General features: G+C 37.3%; 2 protein-coding genes across 16 annotated transcripts in view; one reads left to right on the forward strand and one right to left on the reverse strand.

The window, feature by feature from the left end:
- The window catches only part of LOC106084621 (tudor domain-containing protein 1), a 787010-nt gene that overhangs the window by 63680 nt on the left and 703586 nt on the right, over nucleotides 1-19744 (forward strand). The window lies entirely within an intron of this gene.
- Nucleotides 17752-19744, reverse strand: part of LOC106092742 (uncharacterized) — a 338752-nt gene continuing 336759 nt past the window's right edge. For all 11 annotated transcript variants that reach the window (XM_059361959.1, XM_059361952.1, XM_059361957.1 and 8 more), the window contains 2 exons: nucleotides 19458-19600; nucleotides 17752-19374 (listed from right to left, as the gene is read on the reverse strand). In XM_059361959.1, the coding sequence (XP_059217942.1) occupies nucleotides 18711-19374; nucleotides 19458-19600 (807 nt within the window). In that variant the 3' untranslated portion in view covers nucleotides 17752-18710. The remainder of the gene's footprint in view (nucleotides 19375-19457; nucleotides 19601-19744) is intronic.

Here is a 19744-nt window from a genome sequence, read left to right on the forward strand (position 1 = left end):
CGGCTCTATTATTTATATTTCACATCTTGTTTATTAATGTAATATAATATGTGATGCCAAATCGAACGATTCTCAAAATCCTTCTGTAACTTTGAAATGAATGAGGATACTTCAACATTTTGGGTCAATACTGGCCCTAGAAACAACCGTTGGAGCAATATAAAAATTGCTCCCATATGCAAGATTTTCGTTTCAAAAGTTTTAGAAATTTTCCCAACATTTTTCATTTTTTTTTGTTTTTCACTCTCAAATTTGAAGGACATAATTATTAACAAAATTTTTCTATTGCAAACTATTTCCTATTAGAAGTTCAACATTTCTTTATATTTATGCACATTTCACGTAGATCTATTGTATTTATAAGAAGGAAAAATCCGATGAGGCCATGTCTGCCTGATTGTTACAGGTAGTAGCATTGTAAAGTTCGTCTTAGTCTTTCTGAGACCTGAGCAATTGTGGACTTTTCTAACGAGCATCACCGATCAGTTCCATTGCACTTAGTCGATGTTGAGCGGATGTGGTCGTGACAAACTGAGCAGATGTAATTGTTTGCATTTCTATTGTCGTTGCTTCACTGAAAAAAAGTTTGGCCAAAATTTAAGATTTTTTTCCTTATTCGTTGATTTAAGCAATGAAAACGAGCCAAAGAACCAAAACTAAAATATAGATCCTATCTTTAAAGAAAAATTCTTATATACTCTTATATAAGACATGACCACCCATTTCAATCCCATGGCAGCCGGTTGTACGCACCGGATTGACCCGATGGAATCTTCATCGGCAAGGGCTGCCGCCTCAGTGTACGTGTTCGTCTTTTTTCGTCATGGGAGAGGCACATCCCGGAGTGCCTTCTCCGCACGCTTCTGGTCCGTGCCGGGACGGACACTGGTTCTGTTCGGTTTGCCAGAACCGCCTTCATCATCGGTCGGTGTCGGTGAGGTGTAACCGGTGCATGGAGTGGGTACATTTCCGATCTTGCTCTGGCCTCACTTCACTACGGGAGTATAGCCATACTGGCTATGTCGCAAGGTGCTGTGCGAACATAGCCAGCAGTGGATCACAAGCACCGTCCTCGTCGTCGGACTATGTGACCCTCCGACCTCTCCCGTACGGAAAATTACGCAACGGCAGCATCTCAGCCCAAATATTGCCAGGTCAGTGCCGGGAAGTGTATCGTTCTTGCAGTTAAACTGCAACGGACTTCGTGGCAAGATCGATGAGATCATGGACTTTATGAGTCGGAAGAGCATATTGGTCGCAGCGATCCAGGAGACAAAGCTGACCAACACCTGCAGCTTGCACAGTTGTCACGGTTACAATGTGCTACGTAAGGATTGGGCTTCGTAATACAACATTCCGTGCAGTATAGACCTATCTCGCCTGCGCATGGCGCTAGTGACCCCTACATTGAATGCATGGGGATAGCAGTCAGGACTGATCCGAAGAGATGCGCCAGGTCAACCGTCAATTTATTGTGCATCACGAGAGAGACAGGGCAAAGAGGAGAGTAATTCGCCGTATTCGTGGTCTCCGAGCCGATGAACAGCCATCACAATTTACCGTGGGCGAAGTTACGAATGCCATCCGTGGCGCCAAATCATCTAAGGCGTTGGGCCCCGACGGTATCTCTACATTGATGTTAAAGAATCTAGATTCACCTGGAGTTGAGTATCTTACCACTGTCCTCAATCTGTCATTGAAAACTCTTATAGTTCCCGATGTCTGGAAAATGGGCAGAGTGATCCCGCTACTGAAATCTAGAGAAGACCCGAGTTTGGGGGAGTCGTACAGACCGATCTCCCTTCCCTCATCAGTAGCAAAGACGCTTGAGGCATTACTCCTTTCGAGCCTCGTAGGAGAATTTCCATTCGCCGAGCATCAACATGGATTTCGAAGACTGCACAGCACAACAACAGCTTTGCATGCCATCACCACGCACATTTGCCGTGGCTTCAATCAGCCTAGGCCATGTGATAGGACGGTCCTCGTGACACTGGACCTATCAAAGGTATTCGACACGGTCAGCCATGCCAAATTATTTGAGGACATCGCCAACACGTCCCTCCAGCCAGGCCTGAAACGATGGGTGGCGAATTATCTGTGTGGTCGCCAGTCATTTGTGGAATTTAGGGATAAGAAGTCGAAACACCGTAGAGTGAAACAGGGAGTTCCCCAAGGTGGGGTGATATCTCCGGCACTGTTTAACCTCTACCTATCCTCCATTCCACACCCTCCAGACGGCATAGAGATCGTATCATATGCGGACGATTGCGCGTTCATGGCATCAGGCCCCCCACCCGTTGATGACAACTGCGATAGGTTGAACATCTACCTCAACGACCTTGCGTCATATTTCGCTGCAAGAAATCTGAAGATATCCGCCACCAAATCTTCAGCCACATTGATCACTACAAATACGCGTGAGGTGAATACTGAGCTGACTGTGATGGTCAATGGAGAATTGATTCCGACCATCAAGTGTCCCAAAATACTTGGCGTCACATTTGACAGCTCTTACACTTTCTCCCCACATGCCACAGCAATCTGCGATAAAGTCAAAAGTAGAAACAAGGTCCTCAAGTCACTTGCTGGCAGCACTTGGTGTTCAGACGAAGAAACCTTGTTGACCACGTACAAAGAAATTGGCCGGTCTGTGGTAAGTTATGCAGCGCCAGTGTGGTCTCGTCAACTTTGTGACATGCAGTGGAATAATATTCATATCTATCAGAATGCCGCCCTCCGAACTGCGACTGGCTGTCTCCTCAGTTCTCATGTGGACCACCTCCATCAGGAGACAAAGATCCTACCAGTGCGAAGACATAACTACATGCTGTCCAAGCAATGCCTTTTGGGCTATTATCGCAGAAACCATCCAAATCATCATCTTGTGGATAGATATCCACCGCCCAGAAGCCTTAAGGTAGATCTACATGATCTAGAACGTGAGGTTCAGCGCTTCAAGAGAAAACCTCTAGATCAAGCGGCATATCAAACGGGTCTAAACAACATTCATGCAGACACGGTAGCAGATGCGTTAATTGGCTACCGGGTGAATGTAGTCCTTGGAGAAGGACCGCCACCCATTGCACCCGAAGAAATCGACCTCCCCCGGCAAACCAGAGAAGTTCTGGCTCAATTACGTTCAGGCAGATGCAGCCGCCTCAACTCCCACAGAGCTAGGATTGATGCCGACGTGCAAGATGTATGTCCCGATTGTAACCAGGGACCGCACGATACACGTCACCTGTTAAACTGCCCGGCCAGACCCACTCGACTCAGACCCAGATCCCTGTGGACGCACCCCATCTTAGTCGCAGAGTTCCTGGGTCTTGACACTCAACAGAATCAAGCAGACGAAAGATAGAACATAATAAACTGCTACAAGAAGAACAACAACAACCATCCGTTTCATATTTTGGTCGCTGATTGATTGTTATTTCATTTCATAGATGACTGTCCAATATTTTTTTTATTTTCAAAAATGCTTTTTTTAACCTAAAAACACTAAACATTTGAAGACGCTCCTTTTTGTGAGGCTATTTTGCGTTCACTGTTGTATTGTCCCAAGGTTAATTTCCTAACTTTCAACGATATTGTGACATTCATTTTAGATTTTTGTCTCTGATAACAAGACGCAAAGTTAAGGATTATAAACCTACCTATTAAAAAATCCTTAATATGAAGGAAAATATTTTCGATGTGTTATTTTTTCACCTAAGGGAATGTTTTCTTTAAAAGTTACAAAATTTACCTTTTTTACATTAAGTTTGCTTATCTGTGGCTCGAATCTTTAAAACTAGTACATTTTCTTTTAGTGTGGGTTGGTGACCGTGGTGGTTGATCCTGGTATCAGCGCCTTCGGCTGATAGCCATTTATTCCATCATATTCTAATTTATTAAATAAAATAATGCATTTTTAAAAATATTTTATTAAACATAGGTTTTCATACAAAAATATACGTATATACATATTAAAACGTCTTACTTGTAAATTATTTACAAAGAGTATTTCCTTTTCTGTCGTTAATTTTGTTTTACACAATGATTTACAATGTTCCAACGTAAAAACAAAACAAATTTAATATGGCAAGTTCACATTGCTTGATAAATATCAATCACATAAGTAATACTTTGAGCGTACATGAGCGTACATTCCACTACTGTATAGATCGTTAAAATTTAGATTTGAACAAACCCGTGTCCCAAACAATGCTACCACTTATGATCATTATTTCCATCGATGTCTTGCACAATATCCTACTGAACACTACCAAATGTTATATAGATGTTAAATTCGTCATAACGTTTGCAATATTTTTAAACATTCCATTTCTTTTTATCGTTGCAAAAATTTACGACGGTCTGTCTATGGCCGTTCGTCCGTGTGTCTGTAGTCAGGTTTAGGTTTTGAGCTGAAATTATGTACATGTCACTGTTTTGTCGATACAGCATTTTCACCGAAATTTTGTAATCGATTTTTTTAATTGAGAAGATTTCAAAAAAAATTATTAGAAAAAACAAGTAAAAGCGTGCTAAGTTCGGCCGGGCCGAATCTTATATACCCTCCACCATGGATCGTATTTGTCGAGTCCTTTTCCCGGCATCTCTTCTTAGGCAATAAAGGATATAAGAAAAGAGTTGCTCTGCTATTTAAACGATATCAAGATATGGTCCGGTATGGTATGGTATGGACCAATTCGTATAAGAATTGCGCCCATTGGGGCTCACGAAGTAAAATAGAGAGAACGATTTATATGGGATCTGCATCGGGCTATAGACCGATTCAGACCATAATAAACACGTTTGTTGATGGTCATGAGAGGATCCGTCGTACAAAATTTCAGGCATATCGGATAATAATTGCGACCTCTAGGGGTCAAGAAGTCAAGATCCCTGATCGGTTTATATGGCAGCTATATCAGGTTATAAATCGATTTTAACCTTATTGGACACAGTTGTTGGATATCATAACGAAATACTTCGTGCAAAAATTCATTCAAATTGGATAAGAATTGTGCCCTCTAGAGGCTCAAGAAGTCAAGACCCAAGATCGGTTTATATGGCAGCTATATCAGGTTATGGACCGATTTAAACCATATTTGGCACAGTTGTTGGGTATCATAACAAAACACGTCGTGCGAAATTCCATTCCATTCGGATAAGAATTGCGCCCTCTAGAGGCTCAAGAAGTCAAGACCCAAGATCGGTTTATATGGCAGCGATATCAGGTTATGGGCCGATTTGAACCATACTTGGCACAGTTGTTGGATATAATAACAAAACACGTCGTGCAAAATTTCATCCCAATGGGATAAGAATTGCGCACTCTAGAGGCTCAAGAAGTCAAGACCCAAGATCGGTTTATATGGCAGCTATATCAGGTTATGGACCGAATTGAACCATACTTGGCACAGTTGTTGGATATAATAACAAAACACGTCGTGCAAAATTTAATTCTGATCGGATAAGAATTGGGCACGCTAGAGGCTCAAGAAGTCAAGACCCAAGATCGGTTTATATGGCAGCTATATCAGGTTATGGACTAATTTGAACTATACTTGGCACAGTTGTTGGATATCATAACAAAACACGTCGTGCAAAATTTCATCCCAATCGGATAGGAATTGCGCACTCTAGAGGCTCAAGAAGTCAAGACCCAAGATCGGTTTATATGGCAGCTATATCAAAACATGGACCGATATGGCCCATTTACAATACCAACCGACCTACACTAATAAGAAGTATTTGTGCAAAATTTCAAGCGGCTAGCTTTACTCCTTCGGAAGTTAGCGTGCTTTCGCCAGACAGACGGACGGACGGACAGACGGACGGACATGGCTAGATTGATATAAAATGTCACGACGATCAAGAATATATATACTTTATGGGGTCTCAGACGAATATTTCGAGTAGTTACAAACAGAATGACGAAATTAGTATACCCCCCATCTTATGGTGGAGGGTATAAAAATTGTTTAAGAAAAATTAGATATCAGAATATTTCGTTGAAGATTTGAAAAATAAATTTTCTTTGATACAATTTTAAATGAAATTTTGTTTGTATAAAAATTTCATTGAAATTTTGCTTTTAGATAAAAATTTAAAAAAAAAATTTGCCTTTTCAGAAATTATCATGCACATTTTTTTATCCTAAATTTTTAACGATGTGTTTTCTCCAATAAATTAATATTGTCTTATAAGCTGAAAAAGGATACACTGGCCAATTTTTGACATCAGCTAAAGTTTTATTTATAAAATTTTAGAAGGTTATAAAATTATAGAAAGTGACTAGTTTAACTTTTTGTTTGAAAATTAAATCGATTAAAAAAAACTTAAACCGATTTAAAAAAAGACTCGAATAGTTCAAACAACGTTTTGAGGAAGAAGCCTATAAATTTATTACAGGGTGAAACAATGATAACATCAATGGTTTTCATTCAATTAGGAGGAAAACAGTTTCGAATGTTTATAATGTCACCCCGAAACACAAATCATGTCGAAAATTTGGCTAAGGATATTTCAAACCATTTCTTAACGGTAGTTTAGGAGATATGACAGCTCAAAGTCGACCAATTTTCGATTTTCAAAAAAGAAAACACAATTTTTAGGTAAAAACTAGAATAAGGGATTGTCATTTTTTATTATTTCTATCGATGGATTCACTTACTAAGTGTAGAATTATCCAAAAAAATTTTATGATTTCTTTGTGCTTCTCTAGATAAATCACTATTTGAATGACACCCATTTTTTGCTTTTTTCAACTTTGATAGAAAATAAAAAATATATACCCTCGCCTTATTTTCAAAATACCTTATTTGGTTGCCCCTTAACATAATTCAAACGAGTTTATCTGTCCGTTCTTGCACCATTTTTCTTCAGAGGCAAAAAATGTAAGAAAGACATGGTTCAAGAAGTGTTTGAAGGTCATGTCAAGAAGGGTGTTTAGAGGACATGTCCCGGAATTGAAAATCGATACGAAACTTGACATAGTGAATGTGGAGATGGTTTCCAATATAAATGCAATTTTTGAGCCAATTGAAGTTCTAGGAGCTGATATGGGGGCATGGGGGCGTGAATGAGGTCACCTCGTGCACAAGTGCTGCCAAATGGGCCTTTATATGCCGATCCTAATGATTCTGTTTGCAAAAGATAGAGCTCGTAAAATTTTACAAAATAGCTATAGCGGTTTATAAGATATTAGAGATACAAAATTCTCGGAATAATAAAAAAATTATAAAGATTGTCCTTTCCAACTAAAAGTTATACGCTTCACTACTTAAAATTTCCGAAAAAAAACTATATCACGAATTATGGTGAACATTTTATAGAAAACTTGAAAAACATAAAGTTTTGGTTGATAATTTTAAAATATAAATATACCCTTAAAAATAAAAAAAATCTAAAATTAACTACTCCACCTTGTTACCATTTTTCCATATTTTGATAAGCCATAGCACCCTTTTCAAAAATTAATTTCATAGGCTGAAAACTTGTCTATCATATGCCGTTTAAATCATTCAATTATCTTATTCGGTTCAAAATATATAGTGTTTGCAACGAAAAAACTCAAACCGTGCCACTGTATACTAACAGACGTATTCACAAAAATTTACTGATGAATATTTAACGTGCATTAATATTATTGAATGATTATTGTACAATGTATCTACTTTAGCATTTCGTATTCGAAAACCTACAATATCCGCTGACGAACTAAGTGCCATACTTTATTTTGCTTTGGTAAAAAAACTTTAATTTAAAATAAAAATGTTTTCAATTAAAAAATTAATTAAATCAATCAATTTTTAATTGAATTCGGATTTTTTCAATCACGATGGTAATTGAAAAAAGTCCGTCATTTTGAATTAAATTAAAAAATTAATTGTTTCTATAATTTTGGTAATTGGATCTGAACTAACATTTCAATTACAATCGTGATTGCAATTTTTGTAATTTTTAATTAAAAATTTAAATTATTCAATCATTTTTTTAATTGAATCATAGAAATTTTATATATAATATGTGATTGAAAGTTCAATATTATCAATTAAACAATTACGTCCTAGACCACTAACTTTTTCTTTTACTCACTCAATTCGTTCCCAATTCATTGCAAAACAGCTGATTTTATAGTGGGAAAACAGCGGTTTTCATTGAATTGGCAAACGAATCGAGTGACAAAAAAGAAAACGTTTATTCATTCATTTTTACGACGAACAAAATACTTTTATCACAAAGTTTTTCTTTTATTTTTACGGTGAAACATTTCGTTTCAACATGTCAAACGTTAGCCATAAACGTAGCACTATTGAACGTAACTAACTTTGCTTATTTAAAACGCTTTAGGTGCTTCGCCTACGCTAAAATGACCTTCATTTCATTCTAAAACAAAAAAAAATCTTTAATGGCAAAAGTGTTTCGATATCTGCAAACGATTATTCGTCGAACCAATAATTATTCTCTTGTGTCTCTCCTACTGCAGAGAAAGGATTAGTATTTTAACCTATAGACCAGTTATGGGCAAAAATACTCACACTTTAACACATTACGGTGTACGTATACAATAAAATAATCGCAAGCAAGTCCATGGGCTTGCACATCATCGCGATTGTATGCTCGTCACTGGTATGGACATGTTCTTACACACAACATTTTCCCCTTTATTTTGACTAGCAAAAAGCAGCCAGTTTGTTGAGCAGCTCCGTCGAGGGCGGATGGTAAAATCGGAAAGTGACAATTTTAAAATCTCACCATAGATACAAAAATGTTGTTGTTTCCAATGACAAATTCATTTGAGCCACAGATACTGCCAGGTGCACAAGAAATTCTAAGGCATATACATTGTTTGGGTGTATTTAGGCGACAAAGAAATATTCATCCCAAAGTAGCCATTTAAATGTGCGAAAACAACAATTTCCATAATTATTTTTTGTTTGTTTTATTTATATCACAACGAACACAGCAGATCAAAATACAAAACCATAATGAAGTTGTGTGAAAAGAGAGGATTTTTAATATAATTGTGTATTATAACACCGAAATGAATAACGAACTGAAATCTGCTTATAATTGGTAAAAATTTTAGTTTGAATTATGTTCCAATATTAAATTGAACTTGCCATCCATTTCAATATGCACAATCTATTTCGAAAGTGAAAAGAATGTATACATACATAAGAATGTGGTTAAAATAATGTATACATAAGGAAAAATTAGGCCAAACCCGAATAACATTTTCTTTACATCAATAATAAAATTTATTGTCAATAATAAATAATAACAAAGTGCAACGTTGTTCTCGAAAATTTCTTTTATGTCAAACGAATTTTTGCGAATGTTGCGTGCACATATAATCAAACGAATTTATTCAACAATTATTAAAAAAAAAGCTGTAATTCACTAAGAACAAATGCATTTGTAAAATACATAAATATTATATATTTCTGTATATCAGTGGACGGTAGGTTACTTGGTTACACCTATAAAGTTGAGCCATCGGCTTTTTTATTACAAAATCACAAATTTGCAACTAGTAATGAATTATAACCAACGTTTCTTTAGAACAACTGCTATTGAAATAATTAACACCTTCAACTAATCAAATGAGCTTCTAATGAGGTCGGTTCGTATCCAGTTAAATTGCGCAGGAGAGTGAGAGCAACCTGTGATCTCTTTTGCTATTTATTTGAAAAAAACAGCCGGTTTTCAAAAAATATCTGCTCGATGCTGCAAATTGCTGCTGGGGGAAAAAAACCTCCAGCAGAAATTTGCAGCTCTCAATTACCAAACTCTCAAAACTGTGCTTGTTCTCACGCACTCTCCCGCTCTCTTCTGCTTCTGCACTTCTATTATACGTACCCTCCAGTATAGGATGGGGGTATACTAATTTCGTCATTCCGGTTGTAACACCTCGTAATATCCACCTAAGACCCCATAAAGTATATGTATTGTTGATCGCTATGACATTTTAAGTCGATCTAGCCATGTACGTCCGTCCGTGTGTCGAAAGCTCGCTAACTTTCGAAGAGTCAAGCTAGGCGCTTGAAATTTTGCACAAATACTTCCTATTAGTGTAGGTCGGTTGGTATTGTAAATGGGCCAAATCAGTCGATGTTTTGATATAGCTGCCATATAAACCGATCTTGGGTTTTGACTTCTTGAGCCTCTAGAGGGCGCAATTCTTAACCGGTTTGGCTGTGGGGTTTTGGTATCACATCCAACAATTGTGCTTAGTATGGTTCAAATCGGTTCATAACCTGATATAGCTGCCATACAAACCGATATCCCGATTAGACTTATTGAGCTTCTTATCCGATTTGGCTCAAATTTTGCACATATCGTGTTGGCAATTGTGCCAAGTGTGGTCTAAATCAGATCATAACTTGATATAGCCGCCATATAATCGGGAGACCGGATCCCGATTAGACTTCTTGGGCTTCAAGAGGGCGCATTCTTATCCTATTTGGTTGAAATTTTGCATATGTCGTTTTGGTCTAAATCGGCTGACAAACTGATATAGGTGCGATATAAACCGATCTCCCAATTTGGCTTTCTGAGCATCCGGAGGGCGCAATTATTAATCGATTTGCCTGAAATGTTTGAGGTGGTGTTTTTCTATGACAGCCATGACAAGTACGATCCATATCGGTCAATAACTTGACATAGCTCATATATATTTGAAAAAGTCATTCAAAGAACTTGACAAATGCGATCCAGGGTGGAGGGTTTATAAGATTCGGCTCGGCCGAACTTAGCACGCTTTTACTTGTTGTAAAATTGTAATCTTTTTTTTCAAAATGTCAATAATTTTTTTCGAAATGTATGGATATGGTACTTACATATCTTCTAACAAAAACTCTAAAAAAAATGCCCAAAATAATCAAAACAAGTGACAAGCAAACATAGAAAAGCATATAATTTTTTTTCAGCATATTCTTGTTCTAAACGGCATTTTTTGATTGCTTTTCCATTTTCAGCAGACAAAACTGCTGTTTAAGCAAACGTTTTTGCTGTTTTGAATGACAAATTTGGTTGAGTGTAGGCAATTTCTTTTCAGTAACTTTTCAATATTTAAATCTTTCTGCGTAACATAAGTCTCATGGCCTTACGCTCAACTTCACTTTGGAGATTAAACAACTATCGAATACTAGCTGAACCGGGCCGGCTCCGATGAACCTTCTTTTACTTTATATGGAACAAATTTATCTTTTGAATATTTATTTTTGATAATTAAAGAGCTTTTAGTGAAATACCATGCAACGAAAATAGTATATGTATATCTCTTGACTAACAGAATAACAATATAAATGCCTATTCAGATAAAGGCACATTATCTCTATTGGTCCATGCATCGCTCGGTGGGTTTAATGTCATTTAAGTTTGTATGTTAAATGTACTCCATTCTTAAAAGATTTTATTTTAGCTCCCATTTTTTATTCCCTTGGGGATTTTGGGAGTGGTAAATGGTGTTGTGGACCCTCAGTGTGGACTCCCAAAAGTGGGTACGAGTTTCGTGCTCTGGTGAACAAATGCGTTATATTTTGAGGGTATTTTGGGGGTGGGACGTCCCCTAGACAGTTGATCCCGAATGTTGATATCAGATTCGTGGTGTTCTTTCGATTACCTTTCATTTGGTTTGGGGGTGTTTTGGGGGATGAGCGGCCATTGAGTGACTGGGTCCTGAAAATGTATATCAGATTCCTGTTCTACTTTCAAATGCGTCCTATTTGGATGGTGTTATGGGGGTGGAGTGGCCGCATAGACACTTTCCCGAATATTGATATCAGATTCGTGCTTTACTCCCAAAGATCTTTCATTTGAGAGCCATATTGCTACGGTCGTCAATTTGTCCTCTTTGGGTGGTGTTGTTGGGTAGGGGCGGCCCCCCAAACACTTGGTCCCACATTTAGATTTCAGATTCGTATTCTACACTTAAACAGCTTTTATTTAAGCCTCATATTGCCATGGTCAGTAAAAAAGTCCTATTTGGAAAAAGATATAAGATTCGTTTTCTACTCGCAAATACCTTTCATTTGCATACCATATTGCCATGGTCGGTAAATATGTCCGATTTGGGGGTGCTTTGGGTGTTGGTGTGGTCCTCCAAATACTTGGTCCAACAATTGGATATCAGATACGTAATCTAATCTTAAATACCTTTCATTTAAGTCCCATATTGTCGTGATTGCTCAATATATATTTTTGTTAAGTTTTTGGGGGTGGGCGGCCCCCTAGGTACCCTATCCGAAATTTGGATACCAACTTTTCGTTTTTAGATTACTATAAGTGAGCACATTTAAGGGATGGCTTTTGCGATGGGTCAGTTCCTTTCACCCAAAAATTAGTTTGAAGTATATTTACCAATTTCACAGTACCAAAAAAATTTTGGAAATTTTCGATTTAAAAAAAAAAAACAAGTAAAAGCGTGCTAAGTTCGGCCGGGCCGAATCTTATATACCCTCCACCATGGATCGCATTTGTCGAGTTCTTTTCCCGGCATCTCTTCTTAGGCAAAAAAGGATATAAGAAAAGAGTTGCTCTGCTATTAAAACGATATCAAGATATGGTCCGGTTCGGACCACAATTAAATTATATTTTGGAGACCTGTGTAAAATTTCAGCCAATTCGTATAAAAATTGCGCCCATTGGGGCTCACGAAGTAAAATAGAGAGAACGATTTATATGGGATCTGTATCGGGCTATAGACCGATTCAGACCATAATAAACACGTTTGCTGATGGTCATGAGAGGATCCATCGTACAAAATTCAGGCATATCGGATAATGATTGCGAACTCTAGGATCAAGAAACCATACTTGGCACAGTTGTTGGGTATCATAACAAAACACGTCGTGCAAAATTTCATTCTGATCGGATAAGAATTGCGCACGCAAGAGGCTCAAGAAGTCAAGACCCCAGATCGGTTTATATGGCAGCTATATCAGGTTATAAACCGATTTGATATTTGGCGCGGGCCCGCTCCGCTGTGCCTTCTTTTACTTTATATGGAACAAAATTATCCTTTGAATATTTATTTTGGACAACTAAAGAGCTTTTAGTAAAATACCATGCTATGAAAATAATATATGTATATCGCAAAAGCATAACAATATAAATACCTTTATTTGAGTCCCATATGATATTTTCTGGTCTATGAATTCGCTCGCAGGGTTTAGGGTCATTAACGTTTGGGTGTTAGATATACTCCATTATTAAAAGACTTTATTTCAGCTCGATATTGTCTTGATGTCCGAGGGTGGGGTGGTCCCTTAGACTCTTGGCCCAGAAAAAAATATCACCATCGTGCTCTTCTCTCAAATACCATTTATTTAAACCCCATATTACTACAGGTTTAAGGGGAGTTTATGGGATGAGGCGTCCTCAAACATTTGGCCCCGAAATTTGAACTCTTTGGGGTGTGTTTTGGGAAAGGGGCGGTGCCCCACGTTTGGATAGCAGATTCGTATTCCACTTTCAAATACTTTTACTTGAGCCCCATATTACGATAGTCAGTAAATAATTGTTGTTTGTGGGATGTTTCATTTGAGCCCCACATTGACGTGGTTGGAAAATATGTCCGGTATAGGGGTGTTTTGGGAAGTGGGGTGGTCCCCCAAGCACTTGGCCCTGAAAATATGTCAGCATCGTGATCTTCTCTCAAATATCATATATTTTAACCTCAAAATTGGATATCAAATTTGTTTTCTAATTTCAAATACCTTTCATATAAACCTCATATTGCAAGAGTCAGCAAATATGTCCGGTTTAGGGTATGGGCCCTAAAAACCTATCAATTTGGGCGTTGTTATGGGGGTGGGACGTCCCCTAGGCAGTTGATCCTGAATGTTGATATCAGATTCGTGGTCTACTCCTGAATACCTTTCATTTGAGCCCCATATTTCCATAGTCAGCAAACATGAGCGGTTTCGGGGGTGTTTTGGGGATGGGTGGCCGTTCAGTGACTTGGCCCTGAAAATATATACCAGATTCGTGTTCTACTCTAAAATACTTCTTATTACAGTCCCACATTGGAATTGTCAGCAAATACGTCCTATATGAGTGGCGTTATGGGGTTTGGGGTGGCCCCATAGACACTTTTTCCCGAATATTGATATCAGATTCATGCTTTACTCCCAAAGACCTTTCATTTGAGTTCCATATTGCTATTGTAGTAAATTTGTCCTCTTTGGGGGTTTTTTGCAAGGGGCTGCCCCCCATACACTTGGTCCCACATTTAAATATCAGATTCGTATTCTACACTTAAATACCTTTTATTTGAGCCCCATTTTAATCTGATCAGTAAATAAGTTCTGTTTGAGGGGTGTTTTGCGGAAGGGGTGCACCCCAGAAACTTGGTCCCACATTTGAATACCAAATTCGTATTCTACTCGCAAATACCTCTCATTTGAGTCCCATATTGCCATGGTCGGTATATATGTCCGATTTAGGGGTGTTTTGGGGTGATCCCCCATACACTTAACCCGACAATTGGATAACCGATACGTTTTCTACTCTTAAATACCTTTCATTTGAGTCCCATATTGCCATGATAGGTCTATATATATTTTTGGTAGGTTTTGGGGCGGGGTTGCCCTCCAGTGAACCCAATCCGAAATTTGGATACTAAAGTTTTATTTTTAGGTGACTTTAAGAGAACACACAAAATTTCACTTAAATCGCACCACTCATCACCGAGATCTGGCGTTTCTGAAAATAGGGTAAGGGGAGGGTCCGCCCCCCTTCAGGTATCAAAAAATGTAGTACCCTATTTTCACCACGGGATCATTGTGCATCATCTGTGAAAATTTCAAGAAAATCGGTTCAGCCGTCAAACAAACACAAATTGATTTTTATATATAAGAATGACATCTAATCTACTATTTCGTGCTACAGCGAAATGGGCTACCGAAAGGGATCTAGGTGTAAATCCGTGCAAGTCAGAAGTAGTTATTTTCACCAGGAGATACAAGCAGTGTTGCCGTTTTTGGTAGGTTCCTACCAAAATTGTTAGGTTTTTATTTTCTTGGTAGGCTGGCCAAAATTAAATGCCTAAAGTAATCAAAACAAGTAACATTAAAAACAGCACAAAATTTTTTTGTCAGCAGATTTTGGTACTTAAAGCAGCAGATTTTGTTGGCTGATTTAGCTGACCGAAATGTTTGCTTATACAGCAACCCTATGTTTACTGAAACAGCAGTAATGTCTGCTTTCTCGTTTTCAGCAGACAAAACTGCTGTTGTGGCAAACATTTTTACTGTTTAGAATAACAAAGCGGACGAGCTTGCGAGACTAGGAACTACCTTACACATTCCAGGGAAACTGGAATCTTAAGTTTTCAGGACCAGCCCCGAAGGACAGATGGTCACAAAGAGCGAACAGTGAGCATTCCAAAACTTTGTGGCCTAATCTGGACTTGAAGATATCTATCGCTTTGCTGCCACTAGCTAGAACAGACGTCTCAGTCATGACAGATCACTGTCCTACATGACAGATTACTGTCTAATCGGAAAACATGCTGACAGACTGAAGGTTGCCAGCAACGACTTTTGCGGAAGCTGTGAGGACATCGAAGATGAAGAGACTATAGAACACCTTCTGTGTGTGTGTCCCGCACAAGCAGTCAGAAGGAGTTCCACTTTAGGTTCTCATTTCATTGAGAGCTTTTATGATTGAGCGGATGTGAACATTGGCAAGTTATTTGGACTTTTTAAAGCCATGTGGATGGTCCAACGATAGGAACTAGAAGGCATCTTCCTTTTTTTGTTCCTGTGGTATCACAATGGACGAAAATGTCAAAGTGAGTCTGAATGCAGACTGCCATTTAAACATAACCTAACCTTAGTTGTTGAAAGATAGTTTCTAAATGTGCATAATTGAAATAAAAATTTAGACTTTGGAGGTACCTATGCAAGCTATGGTTTCTTCAAAAGTTTGCAATATGATATTTTCATAAATGTTACTAAAGAGTATATTAGAAATATGCTTGGATAATTAGAGATATACACATGTGTTTTATTTCAATCACTCTCACTTACATTCAGCGATATAAATGTTATTTGTGCACTACTTTTTTCATGCCGACTTCACCCACGTTCGAATCAAGAGTAAAAATCACGACTAATGATAATGACTAATTATTTATCGATATGTTCTGTTATAAACTGCGAATACCTCAAAGTTGATGCAAGTATGAAACGTCTGGATAAAGCAAATGAGAGGATTCCTAATTTGTTAGTACCTGTCGATTAACAAATAACTGAATAGCTCAAATAGGTGGAATGCAGACAGACATTACGATATAAAGCGAAATGGTTACTGATTTTAAAATCAGTTAATTAAAATAATATGGAATTTTAAATTTTGCTATAAACATAAATCCTTTTCAAATTCCTGTGTTTTTTTATTTTTATATGTGATGCTCTCTACATTGATTTGCGAACCACAAAGGCAATAATCACCCTTATTTCGGTTATCCGAGACGTAGTCGACACCTACGAATCGGTATTATGGTCGTCGAAGACAAACAATTTATAACATATTTGGTATTATAGGTAGAGTTCGACTGGCGAAAACTGTTGATTGGAATTTTCATTACGCCTAGTTTTAAAAAGAGCGTGTCTAGTTCAGATCAGAACTGGCGTAGGGAATTAACATGAGTGGTGATGCTGACTTTAAACAAAAAATGTCTTTTTAGAAATACAAAAAATAGATATGGTTGTCAAATTCTGTATACAGAAGTCAGTTGGATACAATTTTAGCAAACTCGATAAATTCGAAAAATAGGTATTTTTTGTTATGAGCGTTATAAGTTTATGCGGAAGATCGGTTCCAATACGAGTCATCATTCAAAATTTAAGCAACGTCTGTACATGGAGAAATCGCTCTATAAGGGAGCTATATCAGTGTATATTCCTAGAGAGCTCAACTTTGAACCCAAACTGCCTATGAGAAAACAATAATCTAAGTCAAGTTTTAGCTCGATATCTTCATATTTAAAAATTGTAGTGTGGTTACAACCGATAGGCATACGGACATCATTAAATCGTCTCTGAAACGATCAATAACATTTTTATACCCTCCTCTAAACACTGAAAATAAATTGACCCAATATTTAGGATTTTTTCTTATTCGTAGGATTTTAGCAATAAAAACGAGTGAAAGAACCAAAACTTTAGAATAAAGATGCTATCTTTAAATTAAGTTTCCTATTTACTGACGGACATGACCATCCGTTTCAAATTTTGATCGCTGATTGATTCCTTTTTTACTTCATAGATGTCTGTACAATTATTATTGTTTGATAAATTATTTTCTAAACTTAGCATCTTAATCAAAAAACATTAAAATATAAAGACGCTTCTATTTTCCTTCCAGGCTATGTTGCGTCTTTAACTACGGTTTACTGTTGTCTTGTCCCAAGGTTAATTTCCTTACTTTCAATTATATTTTGCCCTTCATCTTAGATTTTTGTCTCTAATAACAAGACGCAAAGTTGAGGATTTATTATCCTACCATTTAAAAAAAATCCTTAATATGGAGGATAATATTTTTCGCCAAAGGGAATGGTTTCTCAAAAAGTTGGAAAATTGATCGTCTCTAAATAAAGTTTGCTAAACTTTGGTTAGAATCTTTAAATTTAGGACAAGCTTTTTTTCAGTGTAGAATGGGGGTATACTACTTTTGTCAGTCCGTTTGTAGCAGCTCGAAAAATTCGTCTTTGACCCCATAAAGCAATAATAATAGCCCGTCGGTCGAAAGCACGCTAACTTTCGAAGAAGTAAAGCCAGGCGCCTGAAATTTACATAAATACTTCTTATTAATGTAGGTCGGTTGGGATTGTAAATGAACCAAATCGGTCCATGTTTAGATATAGCTCGCGATTATAAATCATGAGCATCCAGAAAGCGCAATTTTTATCCGATTGAGCTGAAATTTTGCACTATTCCTTTTTCCATGATCTCTAATAGACATGCCAAGTATGGTCCAAGACCTGATATAACTCCCTTATAAACCAGCCGAAATATTTCTTGAGCCTCTAGAGGGCGTAATTCTTATGCGATTTGAGCGAAATTTTGCACGATGATTTCTCTTATGATCTTTAGCGGCATATGACGGTTATCCTGAATATGGTCTGAAACGATCTCCCAATTTTACTTCTTGAGCCTCTACATGGCGCCATTTCCAACGGATTTGAATTAATTTGCTTATTTAAGTCATTTCCAGCGACGTATTGGTAACTGCCTTCGCGAGGTATCCGTAAGTGAACTTTTTCACATTTGACACTTCTGATGAATTCTTTCCAATTTTGCATTGTTTGTTAATCCTTATCACCAAGAATATAAAAATCCAAACCAAGCATTTAACCGAAGTATTTTTCTTTTAACAAAATGATTCGTTTTCTCAATTTTCTCGAGTACTAAAAATGTTTTCTAATAAAAATTAGCTGCCTCGAAAATATTTTCATGAAAAATAACAGTTTTATTTTATTCTATGAAAATAAATAACAAACAAGACTAAAGGTTCTTACTCTCCTGCATATTTTTACTGGAAATCAACGGGATTATGGTTCTATGTATAAAAATAGTCGAAGAAAAATGTACTCGAATTACATGGTATTGGTCGTTGGAAGAAGTACTCGGAAAATTTTAGTAAGTACTGGGTAGTTTTAGTTTTAGTATTCTACAAATAAATAAGTATAATTGATGTGGTTACTATTTGTTGTCATTATTTTGAATCATTTTCCGTATTAAATGGTCAGTATTACCATCAGGTTTAATTTCAATTACGTCAACCTTTTCTACGGTGATTTTCATTAGATCCGTTTTTGTATTTGCTATGGAAGGTGATATATGTTTTTCGAATATTTTTGCTATTATTTCCTTTTGAGGTTTGTTGTTCGCCTCTGTTTTGTTAGTTTCTAGTTCCTGGTCGGTGCGACGTTTGGCGTCATCATGTTGTTGATGTTGCTGTTGTTCCTCTTCGTCGCAACCAGCAGGTCCCGCGGTCGAGGAAACAATAATTGGTTTTAGGCTAAACGGCAAGTCCTTTGTCGTGTCCGTTTCTAATGTGGTAACCTCGAACGTATCCATCGATCCACGATGTGAAATATCATCTACCTCGTCATCGATGAGTAAATTACGCTCCGAACTTTGTTCACTAACTTGTGAGTTAATCGAATCGTGTTTCTGCATTGATGACTCAACTGGTTTTTGAATGGGCATAGTTGATTTTGTCGTATCTTCTAAACGCGTTTCTTCTTTGGTGTCTTCTAATGGCAGTTCATGGTTTTGTTCATTTTCTTGTTGATTTTCTAACGCTTGTTTTCGTTCGAGACGCATTTTTTCTTCCATCTCATGGAATTTCATGGCCAGGTATCTGCAAAAAAAAGAGTTTTGCAAAAGAGTAAGCCATGAAATTAACTTAATAGTGCTTAGTATGTAATTATTAATAACACTCACTTATCCACCAATGGTCCGCTGTAGTCTTCTGGAAACTTTGGCGTGAAAGGTAAAATGTATTTATATAGTCGTTCGTTTAAGACATACAATTGCGCAGTTGTAGCACATTTAACATTAAACCACCAGTCGCAAGTCAAAGCAATCTGCAAATAAAGGTTATATATGTAATTTGGTGATTGTAGAGTTCTTATAATCCAAGAAATATATTAGTTTTTGTACAATTTTTATTTTGCAATTCCATTTGAACAGGCGTTACATTGTTACTAAAATATACGAATACTAGTATA

The sequence above is a fragment of the Stomoxys calcitrans genome, chromosome 2 (genome assembly GCF_963082655.1).
Source record: "Stomoxys calcitrans chromosome 2, idStoCalc2.1, whole genome shotgun sequence".
Classification (NCBI taxonomy): Eukaryota; Metazoa; Arthropoda; class Insecta; order Diptera; family Muscidae; genus Stomoxys; species Stomoxys calcitrans.